Source organism: Oryx dammah, unplaced genomic scaffold, assembly GCF_014754425.2.
Source record: "Oryx dammah isolate SB20612 unplaced genomic scaffold, SCBI_Odam_1.1 HiC_scaffold_7, whole genome shotgun sequence".
Classification (NCBI taxonomy): Eukaryota; Metazoa; Chordata; class Mammalia; order Artiodactyla; family Bovidae; genus Oryx; species Oryx dammah.
In genome coordinates, this window is record NW_024070191.1 from 18,971,551 (window position 1) to 18,995,090 (window position 23,540).

Below are 23,540 nucleotides of genomic sequence, written 5' to 3' on the forward strand. Positions count from 1 at the left end.
CTAGAGCTTGCAAGGAATAAAGCATTATATACCATGGATTAGAAATATCTTTATTAGTTGTCTTTCCTTCTGTCCTAAACTCTCATTTTACCACATTTTAAACTCTGCTAGAAGATGAATCTCCTTAACCATCAAGCTGCCTGCTCCATCCTTGAAAATATGCAATAGGAAATGCTGTACTGAATTAGACTAGTGGTCCAGTTCAGTTCTTTGTCTCTTCAGTAATCATCACTAAAATATATTTTGTAAGAGAGTACGGCTGCTCTCTTTAACTTTCCAATAACTGATATCCACTGGCTTTCCTTTATCAATTAATGTCTTTCTCATCCCTACCATCCAAGCTTAAATATGTGGTGGTTCTGTAAGTCCACAATCACCATCATACTTTAATTTTTCTTAAAACTATTACTATCTGGTTCAAGAAGAGGTAACTTAACTCTGGATTTGGTAAATAAATCCATCTAGCACATGACTTTCATGATTTAGTTTCATTTTTTTTCCAGACTGAGGTCCTAAGTTTTTAAAATGTGCTTTTCTCGAAAAAGTAAACAAAGACATGGTGAAAACATTCAAATCGCTCAATAACAGCTCATTAAATATATGAGCTTATGGCTCCTTTCATTAAATATACCTATGGCTCCATCTTCAAAGGGCCTTCTGAAAAAAACAGTAGCTAGGCTGTTACCAGGTAGGAGAAATCTGACCAGGCAAAGAGAAAAAGACCTAGCAATACCCATAGTCAAGGTGCCTCGCCTGAAATAGCCTCGCCAAAAACAGCAGTGAGCTGAACCCATCAACCAAAACTCATTTCGTGCACACAGAGCTTCCAATTTGTTTTAAAATACAAACATATAGCAAAAGAAGACCAGAGATTTGAGAAGAACCTTTAATATGAGACACCCAAAACGCAAACAGAATAACATAATGAGGCAATGAAGAAAGAAGAAAACTTCAAAGAAACTGAAATTAAATAATCAGAATAAAACTTGAATATACAAAACATGAACAGCAGACAATAAAAAGTAAATTCAGAGAAAAAAAGTTTTCCTATACATACATACTTATGATACAGATGAATTTACAAATTAGGTACAGAAACTAATAATAAAATAGAACAACTGTAATAATATACTGTGATAACAGTTACATGAACATGGCCTCTCTCTCTCTCAAAATATCTTCTTATACAAATTAAATGACTTTTCCATCTTAATTGGGCACTTACCATGCTCTGTGACTTTTGCAGCTTGAGGTGTGACAGTAAAACTGGCATGAATTTCTTTTTCCTTCTTCACAATTTTGGGAACAGAAGATTTGTTCTTAGAATGGTAGATCTTAGCAATCTCAGCAAATGATTTGTATTCTTTTCCTTATTAAGTTAAAAACTTTCACCTCACTTAAAAGAAGCACTGTACAGCTTCTTGGGCTTCCCTAGTGGCACAGACAGTAAAGAGTCTGCCTACAATGCAGGAGACCCGAGTTCAGTCCCTGGCTTGGGAAGATCCTCTGGAGTAGGAAATGGCAACCCACTCCAGTATTCTTGCCTGGAGAATCCTATGGACAGAGAAAGCTGGCAGGCTACAGTCCATAGCGTCACAAAGAGTTGGACGCGACTGAGCGACTAACACATTTACGTTCACGGCTTCTCTTTAACATATCCAAATTGCCAGCACCACTAATCTTGTGCTTTGGGGCCATTATTAAGTAAAACAATGGTCACTTGATCTTAAGCACTGTGATACCATGACAATCGATCTGATAACTAACAGGCAAGAGATGCTGAGCAAAGGACTGATTCGTAACTCAGGAAAGACATAGTGGGATTTCATCCTGCTACTAAGAATGACATACAGTTTAAAACTTATGGATTATTTATTTCTGGAATTTTCCATTTAATATTTTTGGACCCGAGTTGACCATGGGTAACTGAACTCATGGAATGTGAAGCCGTGGATAAAGGAGGACTACTGCAGTTTACTTTGGGAACTAGTAGATTTCTAGGAGTTGTTTTGGTAAGACGATGCCTACAAGATACCAACACTAGTCAAATGGGCTGCTGTAGTGTTGGTATAATTATTTTAAGCCATTTAAATGGCCTACCTACAAAGCAAAGTTGATATTCCATTCACATGTAAACTTTCTGAAAGTTTTCCAGGACCGATGATATAATGTATGACTCCTATTAGGCACTTTGAAAGGTTTTATGGCTCTGTGATTTATTTACTTACAGAAGTGTTGATGAGATTAATTTCTTGGCCTGTACTGATATAGCAGACGGCATAAGATCAATGGAGGTTTGGTAATCAGCAAAGATTTTCAGAGTTTATATGTGACATTTTTCAGAAAGACGTATTTAGTTCACAAATATACATAGAAGCAAAGTACTACATTTCTGATTTGAGAGCAAGTATGTTTATTTTATGATAACGTAAGAATGTAAGACAGGTCACTTTACAGTTATTTTTTATAATAAGAACAACAGACTACAACTTAAGTTAAATGAAATTCTTAGTATGAAATGATTTTTAGAAGACCATAAACCTTTTATCATATAGTCTCCTGTAAACAGTATGATACTAAAATTTTATGAATAGCTTCATCTTTCCAAAGAATAATTTGTAGAAGATACTGAGAACTGCATACATGTACTTAGTATAGTACTATTTTCAAAGCATTTAAAATTTCTTAAATTGATGTAAACAACAGTCCAGTGAGATATTTTTACCTCCCATTTTATAGATGATAAAGTTCAACAGTGATAACATGGAAAATCACCATAGTTTACTACTCTTTCCCATTTCAATTGATCAGAATACTTTATTTATTTGCAGTATAATATTATGCTGCAGTTTTAGATGAATATCATTGTGATAAGCAATAATGAGTAAAGTTTGCATAGGTAGTATTCCTTGGGAGAATGGCAGAATTATTAATAATCATTAATAATCTTAATGAGCTAATTCAGTTTTAATCTTGGACTGTTCTAAATATCAATTTTTCCAGGTATGCAAGGTAACTTAGGTTATAATAAAAGATAAAAATAAGTTGCATTATTTCCATTATTATAATTTTCCATTAGTTCCATAAATTCTTTGCATATTTTGCATTATTTTTCCATTATTTTAGATAGTAAATAATATTGAAGACATTCAATGTAAGGTAAAATAAAGCTGGGCATGTTAAATGAGAAGGTATTTTCACTTAGTCAATCACAACCTTCAAAGCAGGTGAAATTAAATTATACTATATGAAATTCTAAAACTTACGAGTCATATATTTCTATATCAATATAATAAATTAAGTCAGATGAAGAATGTAAAAAGTCTACCAAATGCACTGTCAATGCTAACAGCATTTTCTTGGAAATAATAATACTTTTATAAATAGGCTGATGCAGAACTATCAATTTCACATTTAATAACTTATAAAACCAAAGTCAGTATTTATTTTCCTGTGCAAAGCAAGGTAATAGTTGGAGTGTGTGCAATTTATATTTAATACATCCAAGAAGATAAATTAACCTATCTTCCACATACAGTATATAAATTAAATCCACTGTTCTATTTTTGTATAGTATCCTTTTATAAACTACACTCTTTAAATTGAAAAGATTTCCAATAAATAGTATTGAGTTATTTTCTCCATGTGAATATTGAATTTTGTTGTTTTTCAAAAGAAAGTTTTTCTTTTATTTTTAAAGACATTTTAAAATAATGAATTATATTTAAATTATTCATCATTACTGCCTGTTGGGCTCACTAGTCCATGTGGTCCTTTCACAAGAAACAAAACATAAACTTCTACCTAATATATACATCAGTCTTCTAAACCATTTTATATTAGTCTTTATAGTATTCATTTTGATACTACAGACATATAATAACAATATGCAATAAGTTACAGTGCCATAAGATACTAATTTTATTAGTGTTATTAACATGTACCATCTGTTGTCGGAGCTGCACCATGTTTAAAACAATAATGGCAATAACAGTGACTACTGCTACAAAAACTACCACTGTTTCCACCATCAATGTATGACTTTTTTTGAGAAAGAAAGATCTACATTTTAAATTTCTTTACTGTACACATAAAAGAATACCAGATATTCTGTTGACCTTGGTAAATGAACAAAAACTTTAAAAAAAAACTTTGTATGATTCAAACAATAATGCTAATTAAGTACTTTTAAAAGTTAAAAGTACAATGTAAACCATCATATTGTACAGTAGCTTAATTTCTACTCGTGTTTCAAAATTATTTCAGTGTAATTAAAATCCTGGTAAGTAATAGAGATCTATTAATGATTCTAAGGGCCCTAACATAAATCTCAAGGAATATTCACTTTCTGAAAATAAGTTCACAGTCCAAAACCAAAGGGAATATGTTGCTGTTCATTTTTAAGTTATCTAGATTCCAGGAGTCATACATTATTCAAAAATGAGACAAACTTCTAATAAATTAAAAAAAACATTTAAAATACATTCTTATATAGTCCCTGAAAGAATCTATATACTTCTGAAGGGAATGAAAAAGTGCAGAGTTCAGTAAATAACACAAAAGCTCAACATAACACGCAACATCTGTAATTAGTAAGAAGATGTATCTTATCTGTCTTATGTTCAAGAATTCAGTTCAAGAAAAAATTATAATTAGCGTTTCACCTTTTCCTTCATTTCTATGAGTTCTGATTTCAGTCTTGCTTCCGCCCTCTGAAATGTTTGCTTCTTGCATTTTCAAGTAGATAATAACTCTTTAAACTCTGCTTTAGCAGTACCTAATTTTAAAAAAATATGTAATAACATAAAAGTAACATTTATTTAGGATGAAATTTGGACATGATGGCATTGATCAGTTACTATAATAATGACAAGAAACAGTAAGGAGCATAATAAAAACACCCAACAGATAATATAACGATTTCCTTTAACTTAAAAGTTGAATGAAAACTTATCTAATCCTCAGTCTTACAAAGTTCTAGAATCTATGTAGTCATTTTTAGCTATGGTTCTATATTCTACTACATAGAATCAATGATGTTAATGTGACACTATTTTAAGTTGGTTAGATACACTATCTATATAACATATAAATAGTATAATCCTACTGCTTTTTAAAAAAATGTTTAGTTTAACTTTTTATAATAAGGGCAATATAAAGTTCCCAGAGATTAGGAAGACCTGACCTCTGTTAGCTCAATCATGACAGTTACCCCCTTAGCTAAGTAAATAAGCCTGGTGCTGCTGCTGCTGCTGCTGCTGCTGCTAAGTCGCTTTAGTTGTGTCCGACTCTGTGCGACCCCATAGACGGCAGCCCACCAGGCTCTGCCGTGCCTGGAATTCTCCAAGCAAGAATACTGGAGTGGGTTGCCATTTCCTTCTCCAATGCATGAAAGTGAAAAGTGAAAGTAAAGTCGCTCAGTTGGACTCTTAGTGACCCCTTGGATTGCAGCCCACCAGGCTCCTCCGTCCATGGGATTTTCCAGGCAAGAGTACTGGAGTGGGGTGCCATTGCCTTCTCCGAAGTAAATAAGTCTACTTATCACTAAACATTTTAGACCAGCAATCCCCTAATTGAGTTCCATAAAACATTAGGCTTCAAAGCTTTGCAAAATATCAACTACTCCTGTTTTCTTTTAGGAAGACAAATCAATAGTGGCATGTTAAGATCTTAGTCCTATTTAAGTAATGTATTTAATCATGTTTATTAGGATTGTTTATGTTTCTCATAGTTATTTCTAAATAGCTTTTGGTCTTTTAAGTAACATACACTGATATCCTATGCATATGGACCTGTTGGTAATGATGCTATAGACAAATATAAATGCTTCAAGCTTGAGAAAAATAGGAAAAAACAGATATTTGCAAGCATGAAAATGAGCAAAACTTTCATTTCCGAGAACTAATCAGCACTCACAACTGACCAAAATTTTATAGTTGACTTTTTAAAGAAAAAAGAAAAAAACTGAAAGAAAAAAGGAAAAACACATCTCTCATTTTGGAGATCATCAACAAGTTTAAGGTATTTCTTTGGGTTGATACAAACTGAACAAATCTCCTGTATCTTCCTCAACTATTTCATTCTCTGGTGATAGTGCAGTAAATAATAGCTAAGATGGTTTTGTCATCACATAGAATGAGGTTCAAATCCTGTTTTGCAGCTGAGTAGCAGGTTATCTTGGGTAACTGACTCACCAAGTCTCTATTTTCTCGGCTGTTAAATGGGATTTCTGTCTGTAAGGATTAAATGAGATATTGCATGTAGAAGAACATCTAGTATAGTGCCAGGCACCCAAAATAACTCAAAAAAAAATTAGTTGTTATTATTGTAGCAGATGTTTGGACTCATGATTCTAAAAAACAGTAAAAGATATCCCTTAGAGGCTGATGATCCTTGATTATACAAATGCAATCTGGATTCATTCTACTGTACCTGCTCAGATACAAAACTGAAGGTTAAACGGAAAACTTTTCAGTCAAGACATTCCATGAGAATTTCAGCTGGAGTATTCCAGTTCATTTTTAGATCACAACTTAATAGTGGCAAACTAATGCTTTGTTATAACAACTATTCTTGAATTACAGTCCAAAATGAAATCCTTAAAAGACTGACTCTGAGTTAGTGACCTAAGATTTAAAAATAAATTACAATTCCATTTCTTTTGGCTATTACCTAAATGTTATAATAGAAAAATAAATGACCCCTTTCTTTTATTGTTACTGAGCAAATTTTGACAAATAGAGATGCTAACATACTTATCTACTATGAAGTTCCTTCTTCAGACAGGATTTGAAAGTGGGATACTTCTGAACTGTTTTATAACCCTGTGGAACAGAGGATTAAAAGTAAAGTATAAATAAAATATGAAGTCATAGATATGCAATAAATAAAGCAAAAATAAAAATGATTAACACCTGAGAGAGGAAGACAGTGTCAGGGGTTTATAGCATATACATAATTTATGTGTTAATTTGATCTTGCTACTCTAAAATATTTGAGGAAAAAAATGATTTTCACTTGACTTGTGCCACCAATGTGAATGTTAACAACTAACCACTAGGTGGCAGTTTAATACACAGTATCTTTATCAAGGCAGTTTGGATTAAAACATTGTCTCTGTTGAGTCTTGATTTTTTGTACATATATATTTTTTCTCTTTTTAAATGTATAATACTCAGAGGTATTCTTACCAAAGAAGGAAGACTGAATATTCTAGCTGAATAGAAAACAGTTTTTTTTTTCTTTTTCTATTTGTGGCATATCAAAATAAATTAAATGTGTAAACATGCACTGATTTATGCACCATTTCACTCTTTAAAATATATTTTTGAGATAAAAATCATTGAATTTCTTGAAATTATTTTTCAGTGTGAGATGTGAACAGGAACGAACAGTTTCAACAAACAAAAAAACACTTTTTACCTGATTTTCCATATAAAAAGTACTGAATATGCAGTGACTTAAGAACCTCATGTTGCCTAGTGGAAATCTGCATCATATAAAATGAGAAATGGTGATATTTCTTTGTATACTAACAAGTCTTGAACAGCCAGTGTTCAGAGTGAAGTAATAAAAATGTTTGGCAACATTTCCACCCCCGCCCCCCAAACTGGGATAAATACATTAAACTAATGAATATGAAAACAAGTTTTTGAAATTCAAACTGATTTTATATTTTAAAAAGTATGACCTTTTATCACCTCAAATTATTTTTGAAAGTAGGTAGGACTTTATGTTTTACTCTTCAAATATATAACATTTCTTGTTTATATACTTAAATATTCATATAAACTATTTCTGAAACTTAGATGGATTTTTTTCCCCCAGTTTTTAAAAGGAGAGCAATAGGCTTGAAATGTATAGGTTTACCCGGAATCCTCTATGGAGTCTGTCTTTCATAATTCCAATAAATTCTTTATAGCTTAATTGATCATCTTTGTCAACGTCAAAAATCTTGAAGACTGTGTTCACTAAATGTGGTGAAAGTTTGAGGCCAGTGGCTACATAGACAGCACGCTTAAATTCATCTAGATAAATGACACAGAAAAGGGGTAAATCATTAATATTATTTTTATAATATGTGTTAGTTATCAGCAAAGTTATAACGGAAGTTTTTTCTTTCCCCCCATAAATGTGGGTCATGATCTTATGTTAATGTAACTCTTTTCATTAATCATCCTATCTTTTAGGGAACAAAAAATTTTTGTGGTTTTGGTTAAAAGGCCTGGTATCAACCACAGATACTTTAGAGGTTATTAAAGTGAATAAGTTCTCAAGGAACTTGCAGTTCAGGTGGGAGATGAGACACCTGCCCAAATAATCACTGCACAGGATCATGCAGAAAGCAGCAACAGAGCACCATGGGAATTTGGAAATGTATGGTGGATGTCCCATAGTGTGGAGCCAGGGAAGGATAGAGAAGAGAGCCATCAGGGAAGCCTGTCAGTTTGTACATGAGCTGAGCCCTGAATAGAGGACTTCAGCTTGCAGAGATGAGAGGAAATGGCAGATGACAACATGGAAGAACAAAGGCGGGGGGCCGGGCTGTGGGGATAACAGGAGCACAGCACATGTTCAGAGCACGCACAGCCTGGACACATAGAGGCTGGGACACTCTGACTTTGAGGCTCTGACTTTGAAGAACCTGTGTGTTCTTCAACAGGCAACTGGGGAACTGAAGAGTTGTCAGTGTGTCAAGAGTTGACAAATCTGTTTTATAAGAAGGTTATTCTGTGCGTTGTCCAGGAAACATGGAAGAGGAGAGTAGATAATGGTGGGAGTACTACTTATCTGGCTACAGCACTAGTTCTTTAAGTGGTAATTGGCAGAAAGTGAAGAGGAACTAAAAAGCCTCTTGATGAAAGTGAAAGAGGAGAGTGAAAAAGTTGGCTTCAAGCTCAACATTCAGAAAACGAAGATCATGGCATCTGGTCCCATCACTTCATGGGAAATAGATGGGGAAACAGTGGAAACAGTGTCAGACTTTATTTTTGGGGGGCTCCAAAATCACTGAAGATGGGGACTGCAGCCATGAAATTAAAAGACGCTTACTTCTTGGAAGGAAAGTTATGACCAACCTAGACAGCATATTCAAAAGCAGAGACATTACTTTGCCAACAAAGGTCCCTCTAGTCAAGGCTATGGTTTTTCCAGTGGTCATGTATGGATGTGAAAGTTGGACTATGAAGAAAGCTGTGCGCCGAAGAATTGATGCTTTTGAACTGTGGTGTTGGAAAAGACTCTTGAGAGTCCCTTGGACTGCAAGGAGATCCAACCAGTCCATTCTAAAGATCAGTTCTGGGTGTTCTTTGGAAGGACTGATGCTAAAGCTGAAACTCCAGTACTTTGGCCACCTCATGCGAAGAGCTGACTCATTGGAAAAGACTCTGATGTTGGGAGGGATTGGGGGCAGGAGGAGAAGGGGATGACAGAGCATGAGAGGGCTGGATGGCATCACCGACTCAATGGACATGAATTTGGGTGAACTCCAGGAGCTGGACAGGGAGGCATGGAGTGCTGCAATTCATGGGGTCGCAAAGAATCAGACACAACTGAATGACTGAACTGAAGTGAACCTGAATTAAGGTGCTAGAAGTTGCAACAGAAAAAGAAAAAGAAAAAAAGGCAGATCTATTCCTAGCACCTGCCAAGAATGATGTTTTTCATTTCCCAGTTCCACAAAGTAAAAGAGCAGCCTTCCATTCTGAACCAGGTAAGCAGGTACTGACTCTTTTTCTCTTTTAAAGGTTAACTCTCTTTCCTTTTTAAGGTTGATTAGTAGATTTATTGGGCTTCCCTGGTGGCTCAGATGGTAAAGAATCAGTCTGCAATGCAAGAGACCCGGGTTCGACCCCTGGGTTGGGAAGACCTGCTGGAGAAGGGAAAGGCTGCCCACTTCAGTATTCTTGCCTGGAGAATTCCATGGACAGAGGAGCTTGGCAGGCTACTCATCCAGATTTATCATGGCAATAAAACACCGGTGTGTTAAGGCAGGGCTCCCAAAGGTTTTGGTTTTAATTTTTAAAAAAAGGTTTTTTTGGCTGCACTGCCTGTGAGATCCTAGTTCCCCAATCAGAGATCGAACCCATGTCCCCTGCAGTGAAAGCATGGAGCTTAACCACTGGACTGCCAGGGAAGTTCCAGGTTTTGGTTTTAAAACACTAAAATGCGTTAAGAACATCGAGATCAGTCAAAGGGTGAAATATGAAAATTTTTCAGGTTTCTTTTGCTCAATGAAAAAGTGAATAAAGCTATGGAAGGGATTCACTGTGTTTTGGAGAGAATTGTCATGTAGGGGCTCCAGTGTGCTTTCTCCCTGGAACTTGGTAATAAAATAAAGAGACTGTCCTCTGAAATTAAACTGGGGAATTAGCACTTACTAGATATGGCATAGGTAAAATCACTGTAAAGATATAACCAAAACATCCTTATATGGCAAGAATATTTAAAAAATGATATGACCACAAGGGAAGGGAAAATGGTCACAGAATCCTGGGAAAAGACTTGACTTGTAAAGTCTCCCCACAGGGAAGGAAAGAGCTGGCCCTGAGGACAACAGCCAATTCTAGGACAGCTGTAGTTTTTGGTAAATTAAGTAAAACTGTCATTTTTATATAACATTCTTAAAACTTGGTTAATTTAAGTCCATCTCTAAGAGGTAGCTTTGCTGACAAAATTTGGGTTTCTGAGCCAGCAGAAAGTACAGGTCAAGTCAGTAATACAAACAAACAATATGAATGTCAACCTGTGATGATGTGTGTGGCATGGCTGGCTGGCCCTTCTATAGGGAGACACATACCCTTCTATGTTACTGAGCAGCCATGAGGTTTTTTCCTCTTTGAACCTTTACAAACATCATTAGCTTTTCCCCATAATATGTGATGAAAGGCAATAATAAGTTTAATACCAAAATTTAGAATATTTCCCTAAACTGTGCTTAGGGAAAACGAATTTCCCATTGAAGTATATACCAAACTTTCAGGCAAATGGATGATGAATATGACAGACATATCTAGTTAATTTGTTGTCAAAGGTTGCTAAAGAATTATGGTTTGCTTTTAATTTTTGGAAGTTTATTACTTACCTTGTCCTATAGAACGACTTGCAAAATTATACATATTCAAAGCTATTGCAAAGTCTTCTAGGTTGTTCAAAAACTGGAAAAATGACCTGAATTCATCAAATGTAATGCCCTATATTGGGAAAATACATGTAAATATATTTAGCATTGTCAAATTAATTAAAATAAATATCCACTTACTAGATATAAATACACTAAGCCTCAGCAATATATCTTCTAAGTAAATATTTCCAGGGTACTTTCTGAAACCTTCTTTCTCCAAATGGAATGTAAAATTTCACTAAATTTTTTCCCATGGGTAATGTGCTACTATTAGCAATGATAGGTGAAAACACTGTCATATCAGCACAGAGTTTAAAAAAATGCTACAATAAAAATAAACAAAAATTTCTATTTTATTTCAAGCCTGGATTTTTTAAGCCTTAAAAGTAAATATGATCATTAAGAAAAAAAAATTTACAAACTTTCTCCTGTAGATGTATTCTTTAAATATATTTTGGCATTAGGTCATTAATGCCTTTATAATGACAATGCAAAATAAAAAAGTCCAAAAACCCACAGCAGTGTGTTTTAACTTGTTCCTGCTATGATAAGGCCCAGAGGAAAGAGGTACAATGCACATAGAGCTCTGGGAGGCCCAGCACGGGGCTTGGGGTAGGATCACGGACAGGACTCAGTAATGCTATTTACATAAAATGAAATTATTGCCACTGTTATAGATTCAGTTAAACAGGAGAGTTACTTGAAGTAAGCACAATGTATCTCTGATAATACAAATTTGGACACGAAGAGCTGTATTTAATTAATGTGTTCTTCTTAGCAAAATGAACAAAACTGAAAGAGAAAAATAAACTGAGAAAGGAGCAGAGGGCCAAGAGCTTAGGCTTAACAAATTCTGACCTTCCTGCTGGGGTAGCAGGAGAGGGGAAACTTATTATATAAATAATATTTATATAATAGGTAAGTATGTTATAGGTTGGAAGGAGAGACCTCATTGAGAAGTAATATAGTGAGCCCTGTGTATATCTAAGAGAAGAGCTTCAGGGACTGTCTATCTCCTTTTCTAGTCCTCATGACCTTTGGTCCTCTTCATAATATTTACCATTATCTGAAAAGATATCATTTACTATTTTTCCTTTACTTGTTTGTTGTATCTCTCCAATGAAATGTATTCCATGAGAGAAGGATTTTGTTGATCTTATCACTTTATCCACAGTGGCTAGAATAAGGCCTAGTAAACAGCAGAATAAAACCTAGTAAATACTATAAATAAGAGCTTAATATCTCATAGACAAATGAGTGGAAATGAAAAAGCATTTTAGAAATGTAAAGTGCTATTGAAATACTATTAGTTGTTATTCTTTTGGAGAGATGGAAATGACAGGAGAAAAGAAAGGCAGAAGTAAGATGTGGTAGGAACAACACTGGCTGAGAGTCTTGGGTTTGAATCCTTGGCAAGTGTCTTAAGTGCCTGAGAGCCTTAGGTTTCCATTTTCTAAAAGAAAGTTGTCAATATCTGGAAGGTTGCTCTAAGGATTGATGAGATAATGCAGAAAAAATCAGTGAGAATCAATGCTGGTTCACTTGCCATACTTTCCTTTTCTCATTGTAATGATTCGTTACGTTTAAGATGTGCTATGCTCAGTCGCTCAGTCATATCTGACTCTTTGTGACTCCATGGACTGTAACCCACCAGGCTTCTCTGTCCATGGGATTCTCCAGGCAAAAATACCAGAGTGGGTTGCCTTGCCTTCCTCCAGGGGATCTTCCTGATCCAGGGATCGAACCCAGGTCTCTTGCACTGAAAGTGGATTCCTTACTGTCTGAACCTCCAGGGAAGTACAAGAAAACTGTATGCTTAAGGGATATCTGTCAATGAAAAGTTTTCAGAAGCTGAATTTAACTTAAAAGGAAACTTTCTGTTTTTTTTTTTGGCTACCCCATGTAGCTTGCAAGATCAGAGTTCCCGGACCAGGCCATAGCAGTGAAAGCACCGAGTCCTAACCACTGGAATGCCGGGGAATTACCCAAAGAAAATTTATTTTGAAATAATTTGATGTAAAAAAATAGTTACAAAGAGTTCAAATGTAAAAATGTATATGTAAAAAACAGTACAGAGAGTTCCCGACACACTTCACCCTAGAATTGAATTTTTTGAATTATGTATTTTTATAATTTTCTACTGGATAAAAGAGAAAAAGCAGATACCTCAAGGCCCTAAATAATACACCTGTAGCTTGAGAAAATAGTACAGTTTCCAATATTTATTCTTAGGGAAGTGTCTATGAATTGGAAGAAATTTAGTTCAACATGTAAAACAGATTAAAAAAAAAAAACCCTAAGAGATTATATAAACCAATAGTCAAAACATCCAGTCCTTTTTTCCTCATTCCATGGGGACCTGCAGAATTGTCAGCACCATCACAGTGTAAACAAAGTCAAACTGTTTGCAAGTTTTCCTTGGATAGATTAACTTGATCCTTCTACAAACACAAATAGAAGGCAATACATCCCAAACATCCCATGCTTTAAGAGGTGCTTGTAACACCAGTTCTATTCGGTTGCAGTGATGCATTCAAATACCACTAGATAATGTAACTGCTCAGAACTGCTGAAAATATGTGCTACTAAACAAACAGACAATCAGTTGTCCCAGGTTCTTAACCATTCATGCCGTCCAAACTCTTTGAAAAACCTCACTTCAACTACTGATAAAATCATTCACTCATCAATAGCTGTCTTCCAGTGACCTTTTATTAAGGGTATTAGGGAAATGAATAAAGTGTGACTGAAATTATGTCAATATAAACTATTTTATATGAGATGATGTTTACATAGTAGCCAAAGCATATAGCTCAGCAGAATTCTCTTGAAAAATGATATTCATAATGTGAATAAAACAACTGTTGATAACACTAAAGGTTTTCAACATGTCTAAGAAAAATAAGGGTAAAATTAAATAAAAAATTTAATAATTTTTAAAAAAGAAAAATAAGGATATGTACCCAGAATTTTAAATTCATCAGTTTTTAAAATTTATCAGAGCACTTAAGACACATAGGAACAAAGAGTGGAATATATTCGAAGTATGTATGAATCCACAGGGGAGCAGAACTTAACAGGACAATATATTTTACAGACCTATATAATTACAAGCTAATAACATGCTGTTAACAAAATAAAAATGAGGACCAGATACCTTTTCTTCAGGTATACTGTAACGCACATTTTCCAAAAATACTGATGTATTTTCCACATTTGTATATCGTAAAAGAATATGAGCAAAGTCTTCTTCACTGATAGTATTCATCCCATTAGAGTAGGAAAGGAATTCTATTTCTAAAACTTCTGTTTGGAGGTTATCCATGAACCTGTGACAAAAAATATATAAGCAATGAATAAGATAAGTGAAGAGTGACGGTAACAGATGGTACTTGGCCTGTGAAGACTTTTGCGCCTTACTCTGTAAAATGGGCATAACAACAATACCTTGCAGGGTAGTGATCAGACTTAAAGGAGTTAATGTGTCCTGCCTAGTATTTACTATCATAAACACTGTATACGTGCTTATTATTACTTATTGTTACTGTGGCTTACTAAGACTAAGGAATTGGTAATATTCTTTCTCCTGAACACATAGGAAATAATCCAGATATCTAGACTTTTTTTTTTTTATCATTCAGTGACTTCTTATTATATTTATCAATATGACTACTGGTACACAGGCACTGATGGAAGTGGATATTTGTTATATGTTATAGAGAGTATCTTTAGCTAAAATGAAAGCAGCAAAGAGGTGAGTGTCACTGCAATAGATGATTCCTTTCTGACTTAAGCATGTTAACATTTTTCAATGAGTATAAAAATTAAGCTCACCTATAAAAATCTTCAAAGTTGAGTTCAGCTTTTCCTTTCTTCCCAAAAAAGTGTACAAGAAGTGTAGTATCTGTTACTAAGTTTGTAATGTCATCAGCACGCTTAAAAAAAAATCACAATTTGAAAGTTAGTTACAGCAAAACAGAATAGGAATACCCAATATCCCCCAAAGAATGTAAATATATCAAAATTAGAGTAAAAAGCATAAAGATGTATCAACACATGCCATTACAGTTAATAAGAAGTTCAAAATGTGAGAACAGAATTATAGATGAAATTGATGTTTATCTTCAAAAAGCTTAAAGCTCTGATTATATAAGAAGTATTCAACCTCACATTGTGGTTTGAGTCTTTCAAGGCCCTTTATGTGACAATACAGATACTAAAGTGTTAGTTGCTCAGCTGTGTCTGACTGTTTACAACCCCATGGACTGTAGCCCACCACACTCCTCTGTCCATGGGATTCTCCAGGGCAAGAAGACTGGACTGGGTTACCATGTGCTCCTCCAGAGGATCTTTTTGACCCAGGGATCGAACCCAGGTCTCCAGCATTGCAGGCAGATTCTTTGCTGTCTGTCACCAGGGAAGCCCCTATGTGATTCTAGGTTAGTATAATTTTTGAGTAGTGCTTGAAAGGCACTACTACTTTTACCAATAACTTTAGGTTGAGGAGGTAGACTGATGTAATGGAAAGAGGATAGGATTTGAAATCAGAAGACCTGAACTTACTGACTTTTTTGATCATCGGCTTCCTTACCTGTAAAATGGGAAAAACCCTATCTGTAATAACCATTTTGAGGATGAAACTAGAATGTGAGTGTAAATGAAATATACAAATGTCCTTATTGGTAGTCATAAGATGTTTTGGATAAAAGCATTAAAACCTTTGGAGGGGGAGAGAAGATATCTCCTGTTAATTACAGACATTCTTCTGTGATTGTGTATAATCAACTCTAGTCAGTTTGTTATCCAAGGAACAGCTTAACTTAGTAGGGAGAGGAAATATCAAGATATTGAGAAGCATGCCTAAATGGAGCATAAGAGTGGAGGCTCAAGCTGATCAGAAGTCAGCAAGAAGGACTGGAGTATTCATCTGGAGGCCAGAGGGATGGGATGTGGAAGGGGTCAGGATGGCTAAGAAGAGGAGCAGGGGACAGGTTTTAGAACAAGTTGCTGCTTCACAAATAAGCAGTAGTGTGATGAGCAAACAGGAACAATGAACTCAAGAGTCAGATTTCTGAGCTTTAAATCCTGACTTTTTCCCTCATTGGTTAAGTGGCCTTGGGGAAGTTAATCTCACTGAGGATATTATTATCCTCAGGAATAACAGCAGTACTTACCCTAAAGAGTTGTCATGAAGATTAGATAACCCCTGTTAGTCAGCACTATCACTGGCATATTGTAAATGCTCAATAAATGTTAGCTATTATTATTCATTTCTGTCAAATCTGTATATTCTAAGAAGTTGAAAAAGGACATGACAAGAAATAATGTTGGAACTTAATGCAAAAAATATTTTTACATGGTGTACTCTTACTTCTTTTGTGTTATTGAAACTACATATATTATATAGATCTAACAAAATGCCTTACAATGAGAGGATATAGGAACACTAAAAGTTAGTGAACTCAGATAACATAATTACGAATGTTTTCCTCTGGTGTTGTCATGTTCCTGACCTCGAGACATAATACACTGAAATGAGATGGCTTTGTTTCACACAGCTTTTAAATAATGACCTCATTTGGCCAGTTTTTCTCATGCCCATTGAGCAGAGAAAGTCTTCATTTACAGTCTTTCATCATCAAAATCTTATTAGACTTAGGTTGCACTTATCCAGATAATCCAGATTCACAGAGGCATAAATAACAGTTGGACATTAGAGAGAAAAATTAGAAAATGGAAATGGTGAAAACCTTTTCCCCTCATTCAGTGAAACAGAGTACTGTTGGCAGTCATTGAAAACTATACCAGTATCCTTGGTATCCTAACAGTGTTATATAACTTAAATCACAGGAGCACTGAGACAAAAATAGAGACTTTATCCCTTTGATTCTTGTGCTTATTGTTAAAATAAAATGAATTCAGGTGTTTTCATAACAAAGCAAAAAAAGAACCCCATGGGCCATTTACATGAAGAGCCATTATCTAACTCTGTTTTGACTAAAAATTACTTTAAATGACTTCATAAAAAATGAAATAAATTTAAAAACCTGCATAAAATAAAAATATGTCAAATTATTAAAGAGTTTTAAGAAATTCTTTCAATGTATTTTTATTGATTACTATGTGATAATAATCTTATCAAGCTCTATTCAAGGGCTGGAGGAAACCTTCAAACTCTTGATATGTTAGTGAAGGTTTTAAATAACCTACTAAAACTTATTAAGGGTTAGTAATGTTTAAAGCAAATAAGAAAAAAATCTAAATTTCATCTGTAAAGCTCAAAACAGTTTGTATAATTCCAGTACTCACAGACTGTACTCAACAGTTGCACAATAGACATAATGTACTATGAATTTATTATCTATTATTTTGGCTAGAAAGTGGTATAATTTTTCTGAAAGCGGCATATTCACATTTTCATTATCACAGGGTTTTACTATCATTGAAAAAAATCTATGGTTAGAAACAGCTCTGAAATAAGCATATGAGAGGCTAATATCAAGTTTACCTACATTATGTAAAGAGACCTGCTTTACTCTCAATATTTACATTTTAAATATAAAAGAAACAAAGAAATACAAATATATACAGATCTAAGCTTTCTTTCTGAACTAATTTGAATCCTGAAATACTGATACTATTAACAATTCAATGTTACACTGGCATCAGTAATAACTGATAAGGAATTATAATGAGTTGGAATTTAACTACAGCTAATTCTCAATTATCCTCTCTAATGTTAGGAAGGTAGTAACAGAGATAATCCCTCAATAATTATTTTACCTGAAAACACAAGTTTTGTTTCCTTTTCATTTTACTTCATACTTCCCTCCATCCAATTTATTTTCATGATGTTTTAATTAAATTAGCCAGCTTATGATTATAGCTGTGGATTGATTACAGTCAATGGTGTGCTAGTAAACTAGCTTGCAAAGGAAAAAAAAAGCCAGATTTGTGGTGTTTGCCAATGTCTAATACACTCCTATCACGGCCACTTTGAAGGTATCAATTGGATGTCACAGAATGCTGAGTTGGGAAGAGATGTGCTGTAAAAGCCAGCCCCAGGACAAGTCTGAAAGAGTGATAAACATCTTCAAGAGATCCTATGCGAATCTTATATATAAGATCTTTGAGTATATGTACGAGCCGACTGGTCTTCTGATGTTAAACCTCCCAAGATTTAAATTAAAGCAGATTGTGTCTAACTGCAAGAATTTCTTTCTAGCAGAGTTAAATGAGATTAAAGATAGGCTGGAGGCTGAGAGGCAAACAGTCCATGGTGGAGAGAGACAGCAAGACAGAACTGCTAATTTGAAGCCGGGCACAGCTGGCTTGTAGGGACTCTAAGGACTAGTGTCCCCAGTTGCTCTTACTTCTAGGCACTGACTACTTACTATGTGCCTCCATAAATGATTACAGAATCAAGCACTTTTAAAATATGTGTAAGTGGAATATCCATTAGCACTTTATGCCCCAACATAGCTAGAATTTAAAAAGGTGATTTTTTTTAAATTTATTTTTTATTTTATTTTACAATTCTGTATTGGTTTTGCCATACATTGACATGAATCCACCACAGGTGTACATGTGTTCCCAAACATGAACCCCCCTCCCACTCCCCTCCCCACAACATCTCTCTGGGTCATCCCTGAGTACCAGCCCCAAGCGTGCCATATCCTGCATGGGACATAGACTGGCAATTCGATTCTTACATGATATTATACATGTTTCAATGCCATTCTCCCAAATCATCTCTCCCTCTCCCTCTCCCACTGAGTCCAAAAGTCCATTCTATACATCTGTGTCTCTTTTGCTGTCCTGCATACAGGGTCATCATTGCCATCTTTCTAAATTCCATATATATGTGTTAGTATACTGTATTGGTGTTTTTCTTTCTGGCTTACTTCACTCTGTATAATCGGCTCCAGTTTCATCCATCTCATCAGAACTGATTCAAATGTATTCTTTTTAATGGCTGAGTAATACTCCATTGTGTATATGTACCACAGCCTTCTTATCCATTCATCTGCTGATGGACATCTAGGTTGTTTCCATGTCCTGGCTATTACAAACAGTGCTGCGATGAACATTGGGGTACATGTGTCTCTTTCAATTCTGGTTTCCTCAGTGTGTATGCCCAGCAGTGGGATTGCTGGGTCATAAGGCAGTTCTATTTGCAACTTTTTAAGGATTCTCCACACTGTTCTACATAGTGGCTGTACTAGTCTGCATTCCCACCAACAGTGTAGGAGGGTTCCCTTCTCTCCATACCCTCTCCAGCATTTATTGCTTGCAGATTTTTGGATCGCAGACATTCTGACTGGTGTGAAGTGGTACCTCACTGTGGTTTTGATTTGCATTTCTCTAATAATGAGTGATGTTGAGCATCTTTTCATGTGTTTGTTAGCCATCCGTATGTCTTCTTTGGAGAAATGTCTATTTAGTTCTTTGGCCCATTTTTTGATTGGGTCGTTTATTTTTCTGGAATTGAGCTGCATAAGTTGCTTGTATATTTTTGAGATTAGCTGTTTGTCAGTTGCTTCATTTGCTATTATTTTCTCCCATTCGGAAGGCTGTCTTTTCACTTTGCTTATATTTTCCTTTGTTGTGCAGAAGCTTTTAATTTTAATTAGGTCCCATTTGTTTATTTTTGCTTTTATTTCCAGAATTCTGGGAGGTGGATCATAGAGGATCCTGCTGTGGTTTATGTTGGAGAGTGTTTTGCCTATGTTCTCCTCTAGGAGTTTAAACATTAATAATTACTAGCCACAATCACATTATATTTATATATCACATACAGACTAAATATAGGGCAAAATGCTTTATTTACTTGTTTTAGGATTTTAAAATTGAGCACAAGTGGCAAAATTAGCAATTCTAAGTGTCTACCATGCTCTCAAGATGTAAGTTGAGTAACACTATATATATGGGTAACAGAAGTCATATCTGATCCATTTACTTCTCTAGATATTTTTAAGTGTAATTTTAAAAAACAAAACCTTAGAAAAAGAAATGAGAAGCCAACTTTAAAGACAAAAAGATAATGAAAAAATATATTTCTTAGTATTTGCTGAAAAAGTCCTTTATGATAAGCCAGCCAGCCATCTCTAATAAAGTTCTTAAAAATTCTTAATAGGAAATATAGAACAGTATTCAACCTATAACACAGAGCCCATCTTTTAAAATGATAAATTCCTATTAATGGGCAAAAAGAGAATAGAGTGGTGGGAGCCGTCCGCCTGAGTGCAGCAAAAAGGTACATGTCTCTATGGAATTCAAAAACAATAATGAGTGATGTAATGGTCGGTCTGCTTTTAATTTTCCATGCACTGGCAATCCTAACCAATGTCAAGGAAAAATGTTCCTCCCTTCCTGGACAGACTGCTCTTAGCACAATTCCCCCATGCCCACACTTGGTGAGCTGCTCACTATGAATAGTGGGAAATTGGATTGTTTAAATCTACTGTAATTCTAAAGTGTTAGATATCTTTTACTAAGTTCACGTAACATTGAAGTTTATAAGGTTAAAAGAGTCAGTGAAACTATAAACAGTATTTTCAAATTTCCTAAAAGTGATCCTAAAGTGAAAAATAATATTTCCTTTTAATTAGGTTGGAAAGTCAAGTTTCTACAACAAGCAGGCAGATTTAGACAATTAAAGGTGACCTTGCAGCCCCTGCCAGCACAGCTGACATATTCAAATATACCAATTTATATATAGGAATTATTGCTTTCCTGGAGAAAAGGGAAGATACAAAATACATTTTTGGTTTAATCACTGTGACTCTAAAATGAAACAAGGACCAGATTAAGAAAGTGGTATGTGGTACAAGGACCTAGTTGAGGTCCGATTATACCTCTGCGAGGTCTGAGAAGAGTGCTTGGCTTGTGTTACGTCTTAATGTATCCCAGTAGCTTCTGGAGACGAGTTCCTCAGCATCTGTTTTAAGTACCTGTGGAAGTTTTTAAGAAGCACAACTGAAATCTAAAGAACAGTCCCAAACAATGATAATTTATACACTCTAATCTCTTCTAGCCAAACTTGAAAAGGAAAGAAAACACACTAGCTTACCTTTTTTGTTTTCTGCTGCACACAACAGTATTGTATTACATTGGTAGTAAACCCAGGCCATTTTCAAAGCAGTAACGTATATAACCACTATTTCTAAGTACAATGTGGCTTTGTCAAAAAATCACCTTCTTCACTCCCGGGCCCATGCCCTTCTACTGAGACATACATCCCTTCTAAGAAAGTGTGAAATAAAAATTTTATTCACACCTGTGTGAAGTAAATTCATTTGGAGGAGATTTTGGTAATTTTATAGCAACCTAGGAAAATTCTGCTTAACTTAAAAATGAATTGTTAGCTAGCATGTGTTAGTGCATCAAAGAATCAAAATGACCACATCCATTCATTAGAGAAAATTTAGATTAATCCAAAACTTGTCAGGAAGAAGTACGTGAGTTTCAGGCAAACCACTCAGAGCTAATCAAGGATTTCTTAAGTGTGTCTATGGTAAATAGATCAGCTACTTTCTGCTTTATCCCAAGGACACAGCACCAGCTTCTACCTCAGCACAGGCTAGTCTGAAGGTGATAATCAAGATGAAGAAGTGTTGTCTAATCTTCATATGAACTGTAGAACTTCAAGCTTAACTTTGGCTGTAAACAAAAGTAATTAAATCTGGTTTCTGTCAGAATTTACCATGGAAGATTTCACAGATTCTCAGGCTTGGTCTTCTTTGGGTTACTGGGAGAAGAAAAATGCTGCATAATGAACTAGGGGTGAGTGGCTGACGATGAGAGAATTTTCATTTCTCGTGTGCATTAATTTTTAAAAGTCCAGTGCCCTAAATGAAATTATAAGCATCTGGGAATTATTTCAAAGACCTATATTTTAATTCATAATTATGAACTAGAAAACATTGCCTACTGCCTATATTTTAATAAACTCTTAATCAAATGTTTCTAATATGGTATCATTAAGCAGGAGTCACTTATATAACATAGATGTATTTACTACTGTAACAATAAACATAGTAATATGGCAAGAGAGTGTGCTCATCACCTCCTTTAGTAACTAAATAAGCTTTCACCAAGTAAAATTAGCTGAGTGGAGAGCTAACACAGTTCTTTTTCTTTTCCATAGATATAATAGAACTTTGATAAATGGTTACTAGATTAAATACTCTGCCAAGTTATCTAAATATTTTAACCATGGATATATTTTTAAACTGTAACTATAAAGTTGGTATACAAAAAAAAAAAGATTGTTAAACCAATGAAACTAGAAAATAAGGCTTACTGCACAATTATTAGGAGGATAACAGGAGATTTGTTCTATGAAGCCAGGCCTCTCCCCTACTTTCAAACACTGGTCACCATCGCCCCTCCCTGCCATCACACACAGACTTTGATGACATTAAAAATATTTACAACATATGAAGGGATAAAATTAGTTTGACAACTTATATTGACATGGATCGCTATAGGAAAAAATGTATGTTCTGAGAATAGAAGAGAGAGAGAGGAGGAAGAAAGGAAGGAAAAGAGGAAGAGAGAGAGGAAGGAAGAAGCTAGAGTGTGAAGAATTCAGGTACTGTAACCCTAATCCCCAAGGAGATGGCATCAGGAGGAGGTGGGCCTTTGGGAGGTGATTAGGTCATGAGGCCAGAACCTGCAAGAATGGGATTGGTGCCCTTAGCAAAGGGGCCTGAAAGACTTCCCTTCCCCTGCCTACCACCTGAGGACACAGTGAGAAGGTACCAGGAAGTAGGCCCTGAGAAACTATCACACTGAGGCTGTTGGCTTGCTGACCTGGGACCTCCAGCTCTCAGAACTACGAAAAAATGAGCATTCATTATAAGTCATCCACTTTATGCTATTTTTATATAGCAGCTCAAACAAACACAGAGGAAAAGAAGTAAGGAAATAAAATAAGGGAGAATGGGAGGCTAGAAGAAGGGAATAAAAAAGGTGGTTGGAGGGGAAAAAAAAGACTGATTTAGAGATGGGAATATACCACTGTGGGAAGCAGAACAGTGGTGTCCTAAGGTTGTTCATGTCCAGATAGGCAAATAAACTATATACATAGTATATTTGAGAAAGATTATACCCAGAGATTAGGCAAACTAGAGGGGAAAAAAATCCCAAAATAGCAGCCCATAGAATTGGGCAGGAAACTGTCTTTGCTATTAGTAATATTTAAAAACACACACAGAAAAATAGAAACAAAAGAAAATTACATCTTTATAATTTGAGCCAATACAACAACTGTGCCCTGAGACACCATAATCTGAGAACTGTAATTTAAAGTCACATGGGACTACAGGTCTCTGCAATGTATCACAGAAATACACCCACACACAAGTCTTCCTGGAAAACACACACCCTTAACCCAAGCCTTCAAGAATCATCA

General features: G+C 35.2%; 1 protein-coding gene across 2 annotated transcripts in view; it reads right to left on the bottom strand.

Annotated features, from left to right (window-relative positions):
• Positions 1 to 2,389: 2,389 nt before the first annotated feature.
• The window catches only part of MICU3 (mitochondrial calcium uptake family member 3), an 83,691-nt gene continuing 62,540 nt past the window's right edge, over positions 2,390 to 23,540 (bottom strand). For both annotated transcript variants that reach the window (XM_040243160.1, XM_040243159.1), the window contains 7 exons: positions 20,980 to 21,075; positions 14,957 to 15,057; positions 14,280 to 14,451; positions 11,084 to 11,192; positions 7,870 to 8,027; positions 6,756 to 6,824; positions 2,390 to 4,777 (listed from right to left, as the gene is read on the bottom strand). In XM_040243160.1, coding sequence (XP_040099094.1) covers positions 6,756 to 6,824; positions 7,870 to 8,027; positions 11,084 to 11,192; positions 14,280 to 14,451; positions 14,957 to 15,057; positions 20,980 to 21,075 — 705 coding nt within the window. In that variant the 3' untranslated portion in view covers positions 2,390 to 4,777. The remainder of the gene's footprint in view (positions 4,778 to 6,755; positions 6,825 to 7,869; positions 8,028 to 11,083; positions 11,193 to 14,279; positions 14,452 to 14,956; positions 15,058 to 20,979; positions 21,076 to 23,540) is intronic.